The sequence below is a fragment of the Vigna radiata genome, chromosome 7, assembly GCF_000741045.1.
Source record: "Vigna radiata var. radiata cultivar VC1973A chromosome 7, Vradiata_ver6, whole genome shotgun sequence".
In the NCBI taxonomy this organism is placed as follows: domain Eukaryota; kingdom Viridiplantae; phylum Streptophyta; class Magnoliopsida; order Fabales; family Fabaceae; genus Vigna; species Vigna radiata.
Window position 1 is genome coordinate 32,078,213 of NC_028357.1, and position 18,275 is coordinate 32,096,487.

Below are 18,275 nucleotides of genomic sequence, written 5' to 3' on the forward strand. Positions count from 1 at the left end.
ATATATATATATATATATATATATTTAAATTAAAATAATTATTTAGCCTATTTCCCTGTTTAAGTGGATGCTTTCTTTAAATTTTAATCGTTTTTTTATTTGACTGTTATTTATATTTATTTAATTTTTTAATTAAAAATATTACAAAATAAATAAAACTTATTTATAATAAAATTATAAAATTAATTTATATTTAATTTTATAAATATAGTAATAAAAGTAATAATATTTTAGCATCCTTCAATCATATTTTAGCAATAATAAATTATAATAAAGTAAGTTGTTAATTCATTACACTAAAATATTTCTTTTTTGGTATAGGAAAAAGAAACTACACTCTTCATCCAACAATCTCTATTCTCTTAATTTTGTTTAAATTTATGGATAATCAATATGATTGAATATGTATTTAGTCTTTAACAATTGTGACTTGTGTTGTTTATTAAACAGAAATTAATGTTAGTATGAAATTAATATGAAAAATCACTAAAAAAAAATAAATTTACAAGAAGAAATAAAAGATAAAAAAAATCCTTCAATTTTAATTATTTATTAATATTACTTTTTTTATCTCTTATAAACACAAATAATGATTACGAAAAGCTAAACATATACTTAATTAATTACTTCATTCATAAACAAAGTTATGAAAAAAATAAAGAACGAACAGCCTATTATTTCCTTATAACATTATAACAAACAAAACCCTTTTTTTTAATTATTTTATTTTACTTATTTAATGTTTAAAAAAAGAAGGTTTAATGTCTCAATAGATCCCTATTTTCGTCGTCTCAATTAAGTCCTCATTTTCTTAAAATTGAATCAAATGAGACATTTTCGTCAAATTGAAATGTCGCTGTTAAGAAAGATACGTTGACCGTGTGGTTTTTTTTTATTATGTGACATTGAAAATGTTACTGAATAATATTTTTTTAATTTTTGAATTAAAAAATGAAGTACACTCTGTATAACGTTACACTGTCAGCATATCCTTCCTAACGACGTCATCTCAATTTGACGGAAAGATCTTATTTAATTCAATTTTATGAAAATAAAGACTCAATTGAGACATAAAAAAGAAAAACCTATTTAAAATTCTAAATAAAAATAGGACATTAAAGTTAAAAGGAAAGAATAATTACAAAACTGATAAAGAAAGAAATGAAATGATAAATGTGAAGTTTGGGATCGCGAGCTTCGGTTATCACCACATTTTATTATTATCTTTCTCTTCTTCCAACAATTTTCTTCCATTATTCACTCCAATGCTTCTCTCATTTCACTCTCTTCCATTACATTACCTCTTCACCATTTCACATATAAATTATTTTATGCCATACTCATCACACCACAAACAAAATTTTCAAAAGTGCCATGCAAAAAACAACTTCATTTTAAGCTCACACATTTCACGCTTCATTAAATATAACATAATAATACCGCCACTATTCACTTAATTAAAAAAAGTAGTGATTTTAAGAAGGGATAAACCTTAGATTCGAATAATAAAGTTTTTGTAAACGTAGATTATCCTAATACAATATCCAATATACAATATAATAAACACATGATGAAAGACATGAGATTTTACTTAAGGGTGGAATGATTAAAAAAAGAGGGTAAAACTTGGTTTGGCTTAAAGTCACGTCACAGAGGTACACAGTTTCTTCTTCCTTTCACTCCTTCTCTTCCTTTTCTCACTCGTAAGCTCTGTTTTTTCCCTCTTCCTCTTCTTCCTCTGTCCCTCGTAACACTTGCTTTTTTCTCCAAACCCAAAACTTCTCAGAACCAATGGGCAAGGCGTCAAAGTGGTTTCGCGGCCTTCTCGGTCTCAAAAAAACAGACCATAGCTCCTCACCCGCCAAGCCACCCAAAGAGAAACGCCGATGGAGCTTCGTTAAATCAAACACAGAAAAGGACAACAACGCTGCTGCCACCTGTCCACCACAAGGAAACGACGGCGGTAAGCACGCCATGGCAGTCGCAGCAGCCACTGCTGCAGTGGCGGAAGCGGCCGTGGCTGCCGCCGAAGCTGCCGCCGTTGTTGTCAGACTAACGAGCAGCAGTGGCAGATGCGCCGACGCAGGACCCACAAGGATTCGCCAACACTGGGCCGCCGTTAAGATCCAAGCGGCTTTTCGAGGCTGTTTGGTTCGTATCCTTCACTGTTATTATTCTCACCAATTTTTACAACATTTTTTTTATTTCTCTGCCATCTATGTACGCACAAAGTTCTTTCTTATATATTTTTTTTCCTTTTCTTAATCTTCTGGTTTTTTTGTTGTTGTTGTTGAGGTGATTCTCTGCAGTTCCATTCGTTGTGTTACCGAGCTGTTCTGTTTTGTCCTTTTGCTCCAAACTAGCTGCCTGAAATTTTTTATCTCCAAAACGCATCGTTTGTGAACTCTTCTTTTCTTAGTAGTACTGGCATTATTAAAGTGGTTCACTGATTTTAGAAACCATCTTTAGTGTAGAATCTCAATCATTTCTTGGTTTGCAAAATCTCAAAAACTGAAATATTACTTGAAAAATTCAAGCCTTTATTTCATATTTGATAATACTAATAACAATAATAACGTTAGCCGTATGAAAGGGATTATTTAAAACATGTGAAATTTAAAAATTAAGAATATAGTTGATGGGTGATTTACTGTTTTGGGGTAGAAACTATTTAGAAATCTAGGGGTGATATCTTTGTATTGTACTTAGGTTTGATGTATAAGGACATGAGTAGTGGCGCATTGCATGAGTTGGTGGTTATTACCCTTTTTCAATGTTTGGTTTCCCACTACCGGCCAAATTGTGTCCACACGATTCAGTTCTTCTGCCATGGCCCATAAAAGATACTGTCTTTTTGGTTAAACAATGTCTTTGGGCTTTTGGTCTTTTGGTTCTGTGGGGACAGACTTTGTCTTCAGAATGAGGAGACGTAATACATTTGACTTTGATACGCTTTTATCATGTTTCCAAGACAAATACCAAAGTGTGAACTCAGGGTTTTTGAAATGCGACCCTGTTCTTTCTTCCTTCTTCTCCATCTTAATGGTAATAATACTTAATACGAGCTTTTTGGTTAGTGTCTATGGACATATAATCGTGTTAAAAATTATCAAAGAGGAAAATTCTATATTAAAATAAGAAGTCGTTCATTTTATGTTTCGTATGTGATTCAAATATTTATTCCTTCTTGTTCACTGAAGTTTACCATTACCTGCTATAACTTGGAACGTAACCTTGTTGCACAGAAGAGGCTAATTCTGATGATGTACTTGTTGCAATGTTTAGGCAAGGAGAGCACTGAGAGCATTAAAAGGGTTGGTAAAACTTCAAGCATTAGTGAGAGGTCACATTGAGAGGAAGCGTACAGCGCAGTGGCTGAAAAGAGTGCAAGCACTCTTGCATACACAGGCACAAGTTTCTGCAGGGTTGGCTCTGCATGCCTCACCTTCAAGTGCAAAGTTATCTAGCCACTTCCATGTTAGTATTAGTAAATTGCTTTCTCCGTTGCCCTTCCCATCCTTTTATTGGAGATTCAAAACCATTTTTATCTTTTACTTGAACTATATAAGTTGGTATCAGTTATCAAAAGACGAATGTAGCAAGTTGGTTTGCACCTGTGGAGGTTAACTCATTCTATTGTTTACCAATATATCAAACGGTTCATCATCTTAATTACTCCTGATATGATTGTGCACCAAAAATGATATGATCATGTGATTTTCGAATTGCCATTTGCAGGGTCCAGAAACACCAGAAAAATTTGAAAGCCCCATCAGCTCTAAGAGCATGAAATATGAGCAATCACCTATATTCAAGGTACTTTATTTTCTAGCCAGAATTTACCCAACAAGTGTGAATTTTATGCTTTGTGAAGTTGTCAATTCTTATGGAAGCATCTGTTTCATTGCAGAGAAATGGCTCCAAATCCTGTGTGCAGATCAATGGCTATCAAGAGATATGTGGTAGTAGATTGGAGAATCAAGTAACTGAACAACCATGGAGCTCGGGAAGATCATTGATAAGAACATATAGTTCCAATGATGAAAGAAATGACAGGGTTCTTGAAGTTGATTCTGGAAAACCACACTTTACAAAGCGTAGAAACCTCTCTTACTCCACAGTTTCTGATCATTATAGCAAGAGTTTGAACAGCACAAAGGAGTCAACATCTCTTCAATCTGGTCAAAGTCCATGTGGTGAAGTTCAGTCCTACAGTTACAGCTCACAAAAAGTGAACGAGATTGAGGAGAGTCCATTCTGCACTGCTGACAACAGTCCACAATTCTTATCAGCCACTTCCAAAGATGATGGCTTCAAAAGAAGCCCTTTTACTCCCACAAGGAGTGATGGCTCTAGAAGCTACATTCGTGGTTATGCTGACTACCCAAGTTACATGGCATGCACTGAGTCTTCAAAAGCAAAGGTCAGATCTTTGAGTGCCCCAAAACAAAGGCCAAATTGTGAGAGACCTGGTTCATCAAATAGATACTCTCTTAATGGATTTGACATGTCAAGATTGGCCACACAAAGGGCAATGCATGCAAGCTTCACCAATAAGGCATATCCAGGTTCTGGTCGTTTGGACAAGCTTGGTATGCCTGTGGGGTACAGATACTGAGTTGTCTTAATGTTTGAGGTTATGTGTCTTCTTTTTTCATAGTCTTAACATCTGATTTTGCTAACTTCCATTGCAGTTTTAAGTATTATCATTAGAAATCTATTTCGAAATTCCAGTGCATACTGGTGCTGTGAGTCTTGGATGGAACGTTCAAAGGAATTATTATCTTAGCCTTTCAGTTTTACCTTCCACGCTTCATCCATTCATAATTATTTCTTTTACTGGCAGATGGGGCTAACATTGTTAAATGAATCCTTAAATTTATATAGAATCAAATGCAGTGCATTTCGCTAAATTTGAATTGACATAGGTTAGTATGCATTTGACATTTTAAAAAGATAAAATAGTCATAATTTTTTTTTTTTTGTATTTTAAAAAAGTAAAAGTATAAAAAGATAATATAAAATGAATGTAAAATATTTGTGAATGTTCAATATCATTTCTCTTATTTTATTTTTAAAAATATATTAAAAAATGCCGTGAAATATTAAGATTTAGGAGGGAGTGTAAAATAATTTGTAACATGTTAAAATTGTGATTTGATAATAAATAATATTCAAGAAGGCTTTTATTACAGTCTTAAAAGGATTTATGACTTAATTCAATTACTCTTTATATGACATTGTTTATATCTAATGATTGAGGTACTCAGTAAAAAGTTCAAATTTATATAGTAAAATTAAAAGTAATGGAACATGAAGGTGTCGTGGTGTAGTTGGTTATCACGTCAGTCTAACACACTGAAGGTCTCCGGTTCGAGTCCGGGCGACGCCAATCATTAATACTGTTTTGGGTTTTTTTTTTTTTTATCTTAATAACGAAACGTGTTATTCTTATTCTTTTAAAATTTAAACGTAATTTATTCATATAAAAATTTGATCTATCGTGGTTATTAACAATGATATAAAAAAATTGTTTAGGTTTTAGAGAATCTAAAAATAGATTTAAAGTTTAGAAGGACATAATAATGCATAACAGTTTTGGGGATGTGTTTAATATTTCAGAAAGAATATTTAACTCTTTAACAAAAATGTACTGAGGACATGTAAACACGTATAGCACACACTCTACAGATGTAAAAAAAGAATTTCAGCTAAAACCACATTATATTTTTAGTTAATTTATTTTTAGCGTGTTCTCATTTCCAATCCGATAATGACAGAAAAACTCTGATCTGGCTTTTAAAAGATTGATGCAACTTTTTAAGATTGCCTATTATTTTGGAATTATAAGTATATAAAGATGAGTTATAAGTGTAGTTATATTAAATTATTTGTATTACCTTGGTATCGTTTGTTTTCAAGCTTGAAATTTGATCCTTTCATTTTACTACAAGAGTGTAATATTATGGTCAAACAACAATGATACATGTTCTTGTTTTCTATGTGACTTATTTCCGCATTGATGTCTTGTTTTTTGAGTTTAATCTGCCTTCTTATGTCTTGATTTCTCCTTACGATGTTGTTGTACGATATAATGATGGTGATTAGGTGGTAAATGGAAATGTTTTGATATGTTATTTGAATTGAGGAGTAGAAATTAGAGAATTAAATCAGCATTTTGTATCCATGGTGCTTTCACTGAACTCCCGACTGATGAGATAAACATGCTTTGTAAAAAAAAGAAAGGGAATGTTGTTGGGTCGGATTGCGATATATGTGGTATTAGAAAAATCTTATCATTTATTAAAATGGGATTTTGTTGTGGACACCCCTCGTGATATTGGTGGAGTATTATTGCATTTCATCACCTAATTTTCAGATCCTTTAGAATACGGAGCCTCGGTGTCACTCTCAAATACGATAAACAAGACATGTTTAGAGTTGAGAACTTGATTTATGGTCTATTGTTTAGTTTTAACCTATCCAAAACTCTCTTTCAAATGAGTTAAGATTAAGATAAGTTTAATTTTATTATTAATTAACTTTAAAAATAATATTTTTATTATGATCATATATATCAAGTCAATAAGGAATCGCTTCAAAGGTTAAAATGAACTGGTCAAAAGTCTAATAATATATTTCAAAAATTTGATATTTTTTTCCATGTTTATTTAACTTTACAAAAGTTTTGTTAATATGTTGACCATATTAACTTCTTCAATGCTGGGTTCTTTTGTTTTTGTAAATTTTTTTTACCTCAACCCACATTACGTGAGTTAGGGTTAAGTATTGTGGAAGTAGACCAAATTAACAATTCTAGCCATGTTGATGAAAGTAGGAGGGAAATTTATGTGTCAAACCTAATGATTTGTGGGTACAATTTGTTATATCTAAGTATAGATGTGGTGATGATGTGGCATTGCATAAGGCCTTGAATATTAATCTAACAGTAAAGATTTGTTTGACTGCACAAACGCTATTCGTTCTTTTTCCCTTCCCACAACCCCATTGTTAAAAGTAACTAACCCCCACATTCTTTTACAATTGATGTCATACATAAGTATGTTCAAAAGTGACCAGTTCATCCAAGCTAAAAACAATGTAGTTAAAGAAGGCGAAGCATTGATGTATCAATTGGCATCTGAACATAACAAAATATAGCTACATCATTATAATATTTTACACTATCGGAAATGTGAAAACAGTGAGAACTCAGTTGCACTCAAAACCAGCTCAGACAGCTTTAGCCGTCTCTCGAACTAGGGAAAGCTTAGCTAATAAACCACACAATTGAAGATAAGATCCAACACCATCACAAATTCTCATATGAGCAAACCCAGTTTCCTGCAATTTGAAGACCGTGTCAGTCAGATACTTTATGCACGTGTGTGTGTAAAAGCGAATAGATTATTAGCTACCTTCATGAATTCCAATTTCAGATACTCAGCCATATCATAGTTTTTTATGATACGAAAAAGGGTCGTGATGATATCAGTGGGAGAATATCCTAAATCATATAGTTGCTTGAGGCCCGAACAAGCATCATCAAAGTTCCCTTCAATCACATTACGCACCATATTCTTCACATGCAGTGGATGTGGCTGGTCACAAACCTGAAACCAACCATAGATTTCAACAAAACCAACGAAAAACTGTGGAAAATACAAATCATAGTTGATTCTAACCTTAAAAACATTTGCTTGGTTAACAAATTGGAACCCACTATATGTTGCTTGCAAGTTATTCAATGCCTGCCTCATATCACCATCGGCAGTGAAAATGATGGCTTCAAGTCCTTCAGGAACGTAGGGAACCTTCAACAAGAGCACGACTCAGTCATACATTTCATCAATATTATAGAAGTCAAAATAGACGGCAACCAGTATTATCAAATACCAGCCATGGAGATGCCACAATGTTATGGCATGGAACTGTTCTCGTGGTGGCTCATGGCAGTTATAACGACACACTCTAACAGGTCTCATTAGTGAGGCTAATAATAAATTTAGAAATAAAAGCAAACAATGAAAAATAACTACAGTAGTTACTAAAACGAAGAAGTATTATTCTTGTCATTGCAACCCTGCTTCACCTATATAGTATGCGATGCCGTGAACCATCAACAATTGTGGCAAATAAAAACAGTTCTATAACCATAATGGTTGAATATTAGGCCGCCTTATAAAAATCTAAGAACGCATGCACAACATCTCCCTATAAGATTTAGTTGCCATACATTTTTTGCAATCCTTTCACTACTATATCACATAAAGACAGAATAACTAAGGAAGCAAGTGATCAAATATTTAAGAAGATCATGGTTCTTAGTTAACAGTGAGCAGCAAATACATACAATAATCCTAATAGGCAAAGCTTCCAAATTCTTTTCTTTTCACTTTCTTCCCAACTATGCAACAATAATTATTACAATACAGGATGAAAATTTCCCAGAAAGGAAGGAATGCAAAACAATAATTGAGAAAGACTAAACAGGTCAAAGAATCAAAGTTAAAACAATGGATAGATATACAAACAATCAAAGAAAAAAGAAAAACTTAGAAAAGAAAACAAGGAAAGGGGAACAAAACAGAAAAGAACTTTCTTATAAATCAAGAACTCCGCTTGACACTAAAAAATAGTTACAAAGAAACAGATGATGACGGTGGTGACTGTATTATTACGCATAAACAGTGACATTTGCAATAATGACAGATAGTCAATCCTATTCTCCTCTGACATGTAGGAATACTACAAGCATGTTCTATGATAGTTGAAAGCAGAATGAACTTTGAGGTACCTTCTCGGCTTGGACCACAATCATGAGTCGACCAAGTATCTCTTGATCAGACAACCGTGAAAACCGCACTATGGCACATCTACTCTGAATGGGCTCAATAATCTTAGCCGAAGTATTGCAGGCAAGAGCAAAACGAGTAGAGTTAGAATATATCTCCATTGTCCTTCTCAATGCTTGTTGTGCTCCTGTGGTCATGCTGAATTGAAAAAATGAACAAAATTAGAGGACAGACAGAATAATAGCAGACAAATTTCTTCCTTATAATGTTACAAATGCAAAAGACTCCATCGCCTATTCTTCACCTAGTCAATGGCTCTGACACCATTTATTAGATTCTTAAATGGATAGACAAGGGAGAGATTTGACACTATCGAGACATGAATAAAAAACTAAGACACCAACTCATAAAGCTTTTCTTATCCATTTATAATCAATGCAGGAGTCCAACTCAAATTTGCCTCCAACAAACTAAGTTTCACAAGGACGAACATAGTGTTGGTGTAAAAACATGCAAAAATTGGAACTAAAAATTAGATTATCATCAAAACTCACCTATCGGCTTCATCCAGTATTACTATCTTGTGTCTCCCAGGGGGGAGGGTAACTTTCTTCTGAGCAAACATCTTGATCTTGTTCCTCACAACATCAATTCCTCTTCAACAAGCAGAAAAAAGGATAAAACGAGAGAAAAATGTTGCAATCAGAGAAATGAAATGTGAAATCGCGGAACAAACCTATCATCGGATGCATTAAGTTCAAGAACACCTTCCTTGCAATTTGGTCCGAGAAGTTCGTGAGCGAGGGCTAGTATGCTAGTGGTTTTTCCTGTCCCAGGAGGACCCTAAAATGAGACAATGAGACATAGAATGAAAGAGTGACAAAGGAAAAACTTCAATTTAAGAAACCTAATGAAAGAAAAAAACTTACTGATAAGATGAGATTGGGCATGTTGCCATCGCGAGCAATGACTTGCAGCCTTGAGACTGCGTCCTCGTTGCCGACTATGTCAGCAACCTTGTTGGGACGATACTTCTCTACCCATGGCACATCATAGGTGTGGCTTGAGGAAGACGATGACATGTTTGCCCACCAACAAACAAGGGTTTCAGTATACTGTTGCAAATGAGAAGAGAACCCTCAAAACCCTATGTCCCAAACCACTTTAAACTTTGAAGAATTGTGTCCCCATTTTAGAGGGAAAATCCCATGCCAGGGATTGGATTTCTGTCAGAAAAAATTCCAAAGGAATATTTTTTTAAAAACCAAAAATTACATGTTTTTTAATTCTTTTATTTTAGAAATATTTGTTTTATCATTTATATATTCAATTTTGCTTTTTTTTTCATATACTAATAAAAAATAATGAATAATGGTAGTGTATGATGAGTAACTTTTATTGTGAGTTTTTAAATTTTGATAATAATATTCATATTCAATTCACAATGAATTAAAAATAGTTTTAAAATTTTATAACTTTATAATTTTGTGGTTTATATTTTATAACTTTATAATTTGTAGTTATATAATTTTGTAGTATTGTAATTTTATAATTATGTAATTTTATAATTTTATGAAAAAAATATATAAAATAAAGAGACAATCAAGATATGAGAGTTTTATATAATGAGTTTTATGAAATAATTTGTTTTAAAAATTTATAAATAAATAATGATAATTTTATGATTGGTTTATGATTATTAATATTATTCATTGTAAAATAATTTTAAATAACAACTTAATAACACATCGATAATATTAAAATATTGTCTCAAAATATCTTTAAATAAAATACTTGCTTAGAACACCTCTACTACCGAGAGTCATGACCACCTTCAAGATAAGTAGTCTGCACCTCTGCCAGGAGAAGGTATTGGACCCTTTCGATACCTAAAACTCTTATAAATTATTTGAAAATATATAACTAAAATTATGGATATAAATAATTTTATAATATTAGTTTAGTAAACAATAATTAAATATATGGTTAAATACCTTTTTTTTGTCCCAGTTTTGGTTACGAATATTTAAACTAGTCCCCATTTTATTTTTCTGTTCAATATAGTCCTAAATAACGTAATTATGTTCAATTTAGTCCTTTTTATGTTCAATGTAGTCCTAAAGAACGTAATTTGTGTTCAATTTAGTCCTTGTTTATTATATACTAACTTTATAATGACGAAAGAACTAAATAAATTCTAAATCTTTAACAAATAACTTTTTTTTTATATTTTAAGTATTTAATAATATTTTTATATTATTTATCTAATAAATTAAATATTTTATTCAAGTTATTTGAGTCAGAGTTAAAACATAATATAATGTTAAAAATTATAGATATTAAATGTAAAAAACACACATATATATAAACATTTTTCTAGAAATTTAGAATAAAATTTTACTATTTATTAAGTAATTTAAAAAGAAAAAATATATTCAACAACGAAAATAAGATTGAATGAAACTTATTTAAGAAAATATATCCAACTTCAAATTTAAGTCATGTAAATGCTCCATTAATGAGCCATGTAAATGCTCCATTAATGTAGAGAGAGAAAGAGAAAGATGGTTAGGTGTAGGGTATTTTTGGAATAAAAGAAAATAGTGGGGAGGTGTATAATATTTTTGAAATAAATTAAATTAATGGGGAGATACAGGTCCCACTTGGGGAGGTATAGGGAGCAACACCCATGACTTAATTGTGAATTAATCCATAGTTAAATGGGATGGTTAGAAAATCAATGTCCATAATGCACACTTTAATTGTTTAATTGAAAATTACTTTGCTGCTTAATTATTTGATTTTGCAAACAAGTTAGCTAAACTAATATCCACATTAATAATTCTAATACAAAATATATAATTTGTTACATCAAAATTAATATATATAAATTTGTTGTTATGAAAAATCATATCCAAAATAATCATCATAAAAAAGAGTTTAAGTTAACATATAAATTAGTTTCTATTAGTAATCCTCATAAAATAGAGTTTAATTTTCCTTTTATCCAAGTTACACCTCATTCCAACATATTCTTAATGTAATACTTTATCATCTCGAATATGAATTTAATTAAAAGCTTACTTAAATTAATTAATTATAAGAAGACCTAGTTTACAGTAATGTGAGAAAACATATTACATACCCACTAATCATTAGTTTCAAGAATCGATGTTAACCAAACGCTACTTCATTAGTTTTTTTTTTGAAGTAATAATATTTTGCTAAAATTCTTCGTGTCCTTAATCATCACGGGCCTTTAAGCTAAAGTATTCTTACTTTTCTTAAATTAACACACAGAGTTAGCTTAGGAGACAAATATATAAGTTTGATAATTTGTATCCATTTTTTCTTCTAATTGTTAGTTAGTAATTTTACTTATATTTAAACCTTTTTTGGTTCTTAAGTTAAGTTATGATGTTTAGTTTAGTCTCCGCTTTTAAAAATGTCAACCTTTAGTCTCTATGATATGAAAAATGTATCAAATCAGTCATATTCATTAACAAATCACAAGTTTCATATGGACTAAAGGTTGACATTTTTAAAAGTAAAGACTAAACTGAACATCAGAATTTAACTTATGGACAAAAAAAAGGTTTAAACCTTTTACTTAACATGCATCTCTGACCAATAAAATTAGAAATTTAATAAAAAACCAAAACAAATAAATAAAAATGATTGAGAGAACATTCTATTTTTTTCTTCAAGTTTCCATTTCTTATTTTAATTTAACAACACTAATAATGTTATTAAAAGTCAAAAACATGTAATAATTATCTCAAAATCATCTACGTTATTCATTTAATAAAGAGTCATGACCTTAGTCCAGTACTCAATTACACAATCAAACACTTAATTGACCTTTATTAACATTTCAAATAATAATATTCCTTTTCATATTTTGTTTATATTTTTAATCAAATATTTTCATCAATTATAAACAATCAATATCAATTACCATTTTTACTAAATATTCATAAGGATTGTTAACATTTTCAAAATACTACAATATGAATAGAGTATTATATTTAATGTCCAAGGATACATATTATATATATGGTTTGTTGTACAACAATAGTAATATTTTCTTGATTTCAAACAATATCAAATTATTATAAGATTACGTTATACGTAAACAATCTACGAATTCATGCTTTTGAATATCAAATTTTATATGAAAGTGTGATGACTTGAAGCAAACATTACATATTGATTTATAACATTGAAGTATTCTTAATTTATCATTTCTTTAATAAGATTTATCATGAAATATTTCAAAATCTATAATAATTATACACTAAATATAATTTATAACATTAAGTTTAAATTATTTTTTATGGATATACATCACGGCATCAATAAGTACACAGATAAAGCAGAAACTTGGAAAAAGTTCTATTAAAAAAATAATAAACTGCGAAACTAGAAAGTAGTAACAAATTGAGTGTGAATACTTTATGATAGCAAATTTGATAAAGAAAGTTACAAAGGAAGATGAGGAATTTTATAGAAAAGTATGTGGATTTCATAAAGTATTTTCATGATAATTACTTGGAAACAGGGAAGTTTATAAAAAAAAAATTGTCAATCTTACTCATATAGAAATAAAAAAACTAAAAGAAATAAATTTCATAAAATAGAATTTTCTAATTATTAAATATCATTATTTATTTAATTTTCTATTTTAACTCCTCTCTTACCAAATAACTGCCTTATTTATCTATTAATTAAATAAAAGGACGCCGACATTTGAGACTTGAGAAGTTTCAAGAAATTCCCTCGTAAAAAAGAAATAAAAACGGAACTTGATCTGTTTAAGCGGGTAAAAGACGAATGCGCGTGACGAAGATCAAAACGGCACCGTTGTGATATCTCCTAGACATTGAACTCTGAGGAAAATAATAGTCATTTAATTTCGATTTCAGATAATAGCTATTTCCATATTCACCCCCGTTGAATCGTCGATTTCTGGAATCCCTTCTTCTTCTGCACTGTCTCAGCTAGATTCAGATTCAGATGTCCTAAAGCGCTTCACATGGCCACGACAAGGTCACCTAACCATTCTTCCGAGGAAGGCGCCGATCCCACGCCGTTCCTCGGCTCCTCTTCCGATGATTCTAACTCCGGCCGCCGTCTCCTCCGCCGCCCCAGCCTACGCGAGGCGGCGCGCTTCCTTCGGCAGGCGAGCGGACGCCGACTGATGCGCGAGCCGTCGATGGTGGTGCGGGAGGCGGCGGCGGAGCAATTGGAAGAAAGACAGAGCGATTGGGCCTATTCGAAGCCCGTCGTAATCTTGGATATTCTTTGGAACTTCGCGTTCGTTGTCGCGGCCGCCACCGTCTTGTTTCTTAGTCGCAACGAGAATCCGAATATGCCCCTGCGGTTGTGGATTGTAGGCTACGCTATGCAGTGCGTTCTTCACGTCGCGTGTGTGTGCGTTGAGTACCGGAGGCGCCAGCGCCGCCGTGGACAGTCCAGCGCCGTCGTTTCTGTTGGCGTCAGCGTGACTGTTCACGGCAGCGGGGATTTGAGTTCGGCTTCGATAGAAGGCTCTGGACACTACGTGTCGTTGCCGCAGCTCGAGGACGACAGTATAAGGTAAATTTCTAAACATTAACTAAGTTTTCGCTTTGAATTTAAGAGTACTTTTCCGTTCTTTTTTCATTTCATATGCATTTATTACTATAGCGCTGGACTATAATGAGTTGAGTTTGCCAAATGAATTTAAGGAACCGACATGCTTTTAATTGTTTGCTATGATGTAACTGAAAGTCGTTTAACTAATTTAAGTTTCATAATATACGTGGTTTAATTGAAAACTCTGCCAAACCTTCAGTTCACGCTTCACGGAAAGCGCGGGGAGATTTTGGGTTTCTCAGTTGCTTAGTCAAAAAATAATTTTGTCAGTTCAAAATATATCAAATGCTCTGATTTTCCGACTTTTTGTAATACTCTTGGATCTCTAAAATCTCTCTCAAATTGCTTTGAGTGAGTGAAATGAATGATGTAACTTTGTAGGAATAGGTGATAAAAAAGGCTCTCTCATCTAATAATTGGCTGAATTGTTAGATACCAAAATTATTTTCTATCCACTCTCTTTAAACGGGTGGAAATGTATGTTTTATGTACAGACAAATTAGTAACACGTTATGTTTGAGCACAGCAGTATGGTGGCTAAGTCTGGAAATCTAAATGATGGATGATTAGGGAAAAATTCTCTATTCGCCTGATATAATTTCCAGCAAGGTTATACGTGGGTCAGTTTGTTGCAGTTTTTTTTCCCATTTTCCCATCTCTTCAAAATAATCAGAAGGTAAGCGTTGGAAAAATAATACATGTCAAATATTTATTTAGATCGGGAAATAGTACCATCAATTATTGATTCATTCATCATTTTTATTATTTAATGTTATGAGTTTTTATATTTTTTCCTCAAACAGTATGGCCAAGCATTTGGAATCAGCCAACACAATGTTTTCATTCATTTGGTGGGTTGTTGGATTCTATTGGATATCAGCTGACAGTGAAGCTCTGGTTCAACATTCTCCTCTGCTTTACTGGTTTGTTTCTCTCTCCCTCTCTCTCTCTTGTCTTGTATCTGACTCGTGTGCTTGTGCAACTTGTTCATACTTATGTTATTGTATTTGTGTGTAATTTACTTTCCTTTTTGGAAAACCTGCAGTTATTTTGCTTGATTACCTTTTGACAAATTCTACTTGCTTTGCAGGTTATGCATAGCCTTCCTGGGTTTTGATGTTTTCTTTGTCGTTTTCTGCATTGCACTAGCATGCATCATTGGTATAGCTGTTTGCTGTTGTCTTCCATGTATCATTGCACTCCTGTATGCAGTTGCAGACCAGGTACATCATGGTGTCATTACTGGTTCTTGTTTGAATTGGTATGGATGTACGAATCTAGCACCTCAAGTGTTCATGTCCTTAAATTTCCCTCTACTTATCAATATTTATCTACCGAGTCTTTAAAGAAAATTAGTGATATTTATGGCTCCAAATGTTTGAGTTTTTGAATTTATTGAAGCTAAATGAAATGGAAGGATGCACATAGAATACATATAGATTTTCTATTTGGTAGAAAGAGACACATATGCTAGCTTCTAGGATCTATTTTTTGTAGATCAAACGTGTTGGATGTGAAGGAAAAACTGTCTTGGGCGGGCAAAATATGTGAAATTTTTAATTTTCATTACTGTTGCTAGTTTTGGTGCGACTTTAATAGGACTTGTGGTGTATAAGATTCTTAGCAGAAATTTGGAATGGAGTATGATTGCGACAGATGAAGATTGATCTATTATGCCTTGTATTCAGTGAGTCCCATGAATTGTTACGAAAGAAGTATTATGTTTGTTCTACTGTTTAAGGTGAATAACCTAGGCTAACCCATTGTATTTTGAGCTTGATAATGCTATTTGACTTTCTGAGGGAGTTCTCACCTGTAGCAAACCAGAAGCACTGCTCGACTCAGTTGTGTCTCTTACCTGATCTTCTAGACACTAATTTTTGTCTCTTTTACTAAGTTTGGCACGTCCTGTATATTTTTGTTTTTTAGATAACATTTTATTCTGTGATTTGTGTGCTTCATCCAGGTTGACATTGTTGGCCTTTTAGGATTTGTGAGGAGTAAAATTTGTCATATGATTACTTTCCTACAGCTTGGTTCTTTGTGGATATATTATTGATTCTTGAGTATTTAATTGTGATAATTGTTGTAGTCTAGTAATCTAGTAATTGTACTGTTTCATGTCTAATCTTTTTTTTTTTTTTTTCTCATTTGTTCGGGATTAAAAAAAAGCAGGAAGGGGCGTCAAAAGAGGATATTGAGCAATTGTCAAAGTTCAAGTTCCAGAGAACCGAAATTAATGAGAAACTTGCTGGGAATACACAAGGAACTGCTGGAGGAATAATGACTGAATGCGATACTGATTCTCCCATTGAACATGTTCTCTCTGACGAGGATGCGGTATGCTGCTCATTTTTGTTATGCGTTGGCTTGGCCTTTTTCTCCCTTTCCCTCGTATTCTTTTTGCTCTGTCTGTCTTTTTCAATATATTTCAAAGGGAAATCCATGTTTGTTCCAAAACAATGGCCTTTTTATAAGCCATAGCACAGAGTCCGTTATGTATTTATTTCGCCTTCCATCTCTTCCTTTTTGGCCTTGCTTTTCAATCTAAGTTTACGTTGGAAGGAATTCGACAAAGTGGTTCCAGAAAATGGTAGATAATTTTGATGAGATTGATAATTTGGTTTAGAAAAACTGATTGCACCCTCTGTTGTGCGGCTAATCTGAAAAATTTTGGTTTGCAAACTGTAGGAATGTTGCATCTGTCTTTCTGCTTATGATGATGGGGTTGAACTTAGGCAACTTCCTTGTGGCCACCATTTTCACTGTTCCTGTGTGGACAAATGGCTGCATATCAATGCTACTTGCCCCCTGTGCAAGTACAATATCTTGAAAAGTACCGGTCATGGTCAAGACGAAGTTTAGTCAGAAAAGTTCTAGCAGCCTGCTGGGGAAATTGCATATCTTTTGGTTCACGGTATATTAGGCACAACTTGTTCATATAATCCAACACAGGCCTTTATTGTAGTTGCTGCTGCTGCATGCTCCCGTAGTGATAGTTGTTTCGGTTATTCTTCGTTTTGAGTGGCTTATTTCTGGTCATGTATATCTGCTCATTCTATACAGTAAATAATCATCTCGAGGCAGTTTGGTTGTCATTTTTTGAATATTTTTTATCATCACTGTTCTTTGAGAGTATAATGTCTTTTATAAACACAAGTATGTCTAGGTGTACCATTTGATAACGGTAGGTTCAACCTACCACCTTCTTAGTCACGGATTTTCTGAATTCAAATTGAGGTTGTTGCAAGTGTTGGGTCATTTACCACTATCTCGATTGGTTGCTGGTTCTATTGCTGAAGAACAAGACCAAATAATGTATGGCTACAAAGCTGAATCCGAGGAAGAACTTTTGGTCTTCGAAAATTTGCAGCTCCTGTTTTTTGCTGAATCACTTGACAGTTCAGAAGTTCCAATTATGGTTTTGCGTTCATTTGATATTGGTGGCTTGGTTGTAGTTTTACACATTCCAAATATAGTTCATAATGTCTCTTACACAAACATTCGGGAGAAATTTGAAGGGTTTATGCTTTGACATCAGTTTTTATCATTGATAATGATAGTGAAGAAAATATTAAATATAGTGTACTACAAGAAAATGAAATTTTTAGTCAACCATACGACGAGTAGATTTATTATTTTATGATTGAAATAAAAAAGCTTTATGAACTCAAACGCTACAAAGAAATGAAGAGATTTCATAATATTTGTATGTGAAAATTTTAACCAGTCACTTTTTTTATAATGATTTTTTTTACTGTGATAAATGCTAGTTATAAATATAAAATATTACATTTTCAATTAAAAAATGTCTTGTGAATTTTTTAAGTAATAATGTTGACT

At 32.5% G+C, this 18,275-nt stretch overlaps 3 protein-coding genes and 1 non-coding gene across 9 annotated transcripts; 3 read left to right on the top strand and 1 right to left on the bottom strand.

The window, feature by feature from the left end:
• The first annotated feature begins 1,485 nt into the window (after nucleotides 1-1,485).
• On the top strand, nucleotides 1,486-4,850 carry LOC106766312 (protein IQ-DOMAIN 32). 3 transcript variants are annotated; one of them, XM_022783461.1, is made up of 5 exons: nucleotides 1,486-1,655; nucleotides 1,787-2,151; nucleotides 3,286-3,477; nucleotides 3,739-3,816; nucleotides 3,911-4,846. In XM_022783461.1, the coding sequence occupies exons 2-5, from the start codon at nucleotides 1,792-1,794 to the stop codon at nucleotides 4,616-4,618; spliced, it is 1,338 nt and encodes a 445-aa protein (XP_022639182.1). In that variant the 5' UTR covers nucleotides 1,486-1,655; nucleotides 1,787-1,791; the 3' UTR covers nucleotides 4,619-4,846. The 3 variants fall into 3 exon arrangements, with proteins under 3 accessions (XP_022639182.1, XP_014506534.1, XP_022639183.1); XM_014651048.2 differs by lacking the exon at nucleotides 1,486-1,655 and having other exon boundaries at nucleotides 1,665-2,151; XM_022783462.1 differs by lacking the exons at nucleotides 1,486-1,655; nucleotides 1,787-2,151 and adding an exon at nucleotides 2,177-3,045 and having other exon boundaries at nucleotides 3,911-4,850.
• Nucleotides 4,851-5,318: 468 nt separating this feature from the next.
• On the top strand, nucleotides 5,319-5,392 carry TRNAV-AAC. The gene has a single exon. It is a non-coding gene; the product is annotated as a tRNA-Val (tRNA).
• Nucleotides 5,393-7,063: 1,671 nt separating this feature from the next.
• Nucleotides 7,064-9,994, bottom strand: LOC106767223 (replication factor C subunit 2). The gene is made up of 7 exons (XM_014652065.2): nucleotides 9,725-9,994; nucleotides 9,532-9,638; nucleotides 9,350-9,451; nucleotides 8,798-8,993; nucleotides 7,686-7,814; nucleotides 7,419-7,613; nucleotides 7,064-7,344 (listed from the first exon to the last, which is right to left on the bottom strand). The coding sequence occupies exons 1-7, from the start codon at nucleotides 9,875-9,877 to the stop codon at nucleotides 7,234-7,236; spliced, it is 993 nt and encodes a 330-aa protein (XP_014507551.1). The 5' UTR covers nucleotides 9,878-9,994; the 3' UTR covers nucleotides 7,064-7,233.
• Nucleotides 9,995-13,612: 3,618 nt separating this feature from the next.
• Nucleotides 13,613-17,972, top strand: LOC106769040 (E3 ubiquitin-protein ligase At1g12760). 4 transcript variants are annotated; one of them, XR_002668589.1, is made up of 5 exons: nucleotides 13,613-14,393; nucleotides 15,236-15,355; nucleotides 15,523-15,693; nucleotides 16,605-16,772; nucleotides 17,124-17,266. XR_002668589.1 is itself a non-coding variant. In XM_022783463.1 (5 exons), exons 1-5 carry the CDS (start codon nucleotides 13,831-13,833, stop codon nucleotides 17,295-17,297), a joined length of 1,158 nt encoding a protein of 385 aa, XP_022639184.1. In that variant the 5' UTR covers nucleotides 13,615-13,830; the 3' UTR covers nucleotides 17,298-17,972. The 4 variants fall into 4 exon arrangements, 2 of the variants coding, with proteins under 2 accessions (XP_022639184.1, XP_014509983.1); XR_002668590.1 differs by having other exon boundaries at nucleotides 16,608-16,772; XM_022783463.1 differs by having other exon boundaries at nucleotides 13,615-14,393; nucleotides 15,523-15,655; nucleotides 17,124-17,972.
• Nucleotides 17,973-18,275: the final 303 nt, after the last annotated feature.

Coding starts and splice junctions, on each gene's coding strand:
- LOC106766312 (XM_022783461.1), top strand. CDS start 1,792: ATGGGCAAGGCGTCAAAGTGGTTTCGCGGCCTTCTCGGTCTCAAAAAA. Junction 2,152..3,285: donor CGGCTTTTCGAGGCTGTTTG/GTTCGTATCCTT, acceptor TGCAATGTTTAG/GCAAGGAGAGCACTGAGAGC. Junction 3,817..3,910: donor AGCAATCACCTATATTCAAG/GTACTTTATTTT, acceptor GTTTCATTGCAG/AGAAATGGCTCCAAATCCTG.
- LOC106767223 (XM_014652065.2), bottom strand. CDS start 9,877: ATGTCATCGTCTTCCTCAAGCCACACCTATGATGTGCCATGGGTAGAG. Junction 7,815..8,797: donor TTGTGGTCCAAGCCGAGAAG/GTACCTCAAAGT, acceptor CTCTTGTTGAAG/GTTCCCTACGTTCCTGAAGG. Junction 7,345..7,418: donor TGAAATTGGAATTCATGAAG/GTAGCTAATAAT, acceptor TTCAAATTGCAG/GAAACTGGGTTTGCTCATAT.
- LOC106769040 (XM_022783463.1), top strand. CDS start 13,831: ATGGCCACGACAAGGTCACCTAACCATTCTTCCGAGGAAGGCGCCGAT. Junction 14,394..15,235: donor CTCGAGGACGACAGTATAAG/GTAAATTTCTAA, acceptor TTCCTCAAACAG/TATGGCCAAGCATTTGGAAT. Junction 15,656..16,604: donor TGTATGCAGTTGCAGACCAG/GTACATCATGGT, acceptor ATTAAAAAAAAG/CAGGAAGGGGCGTCAAAAGA.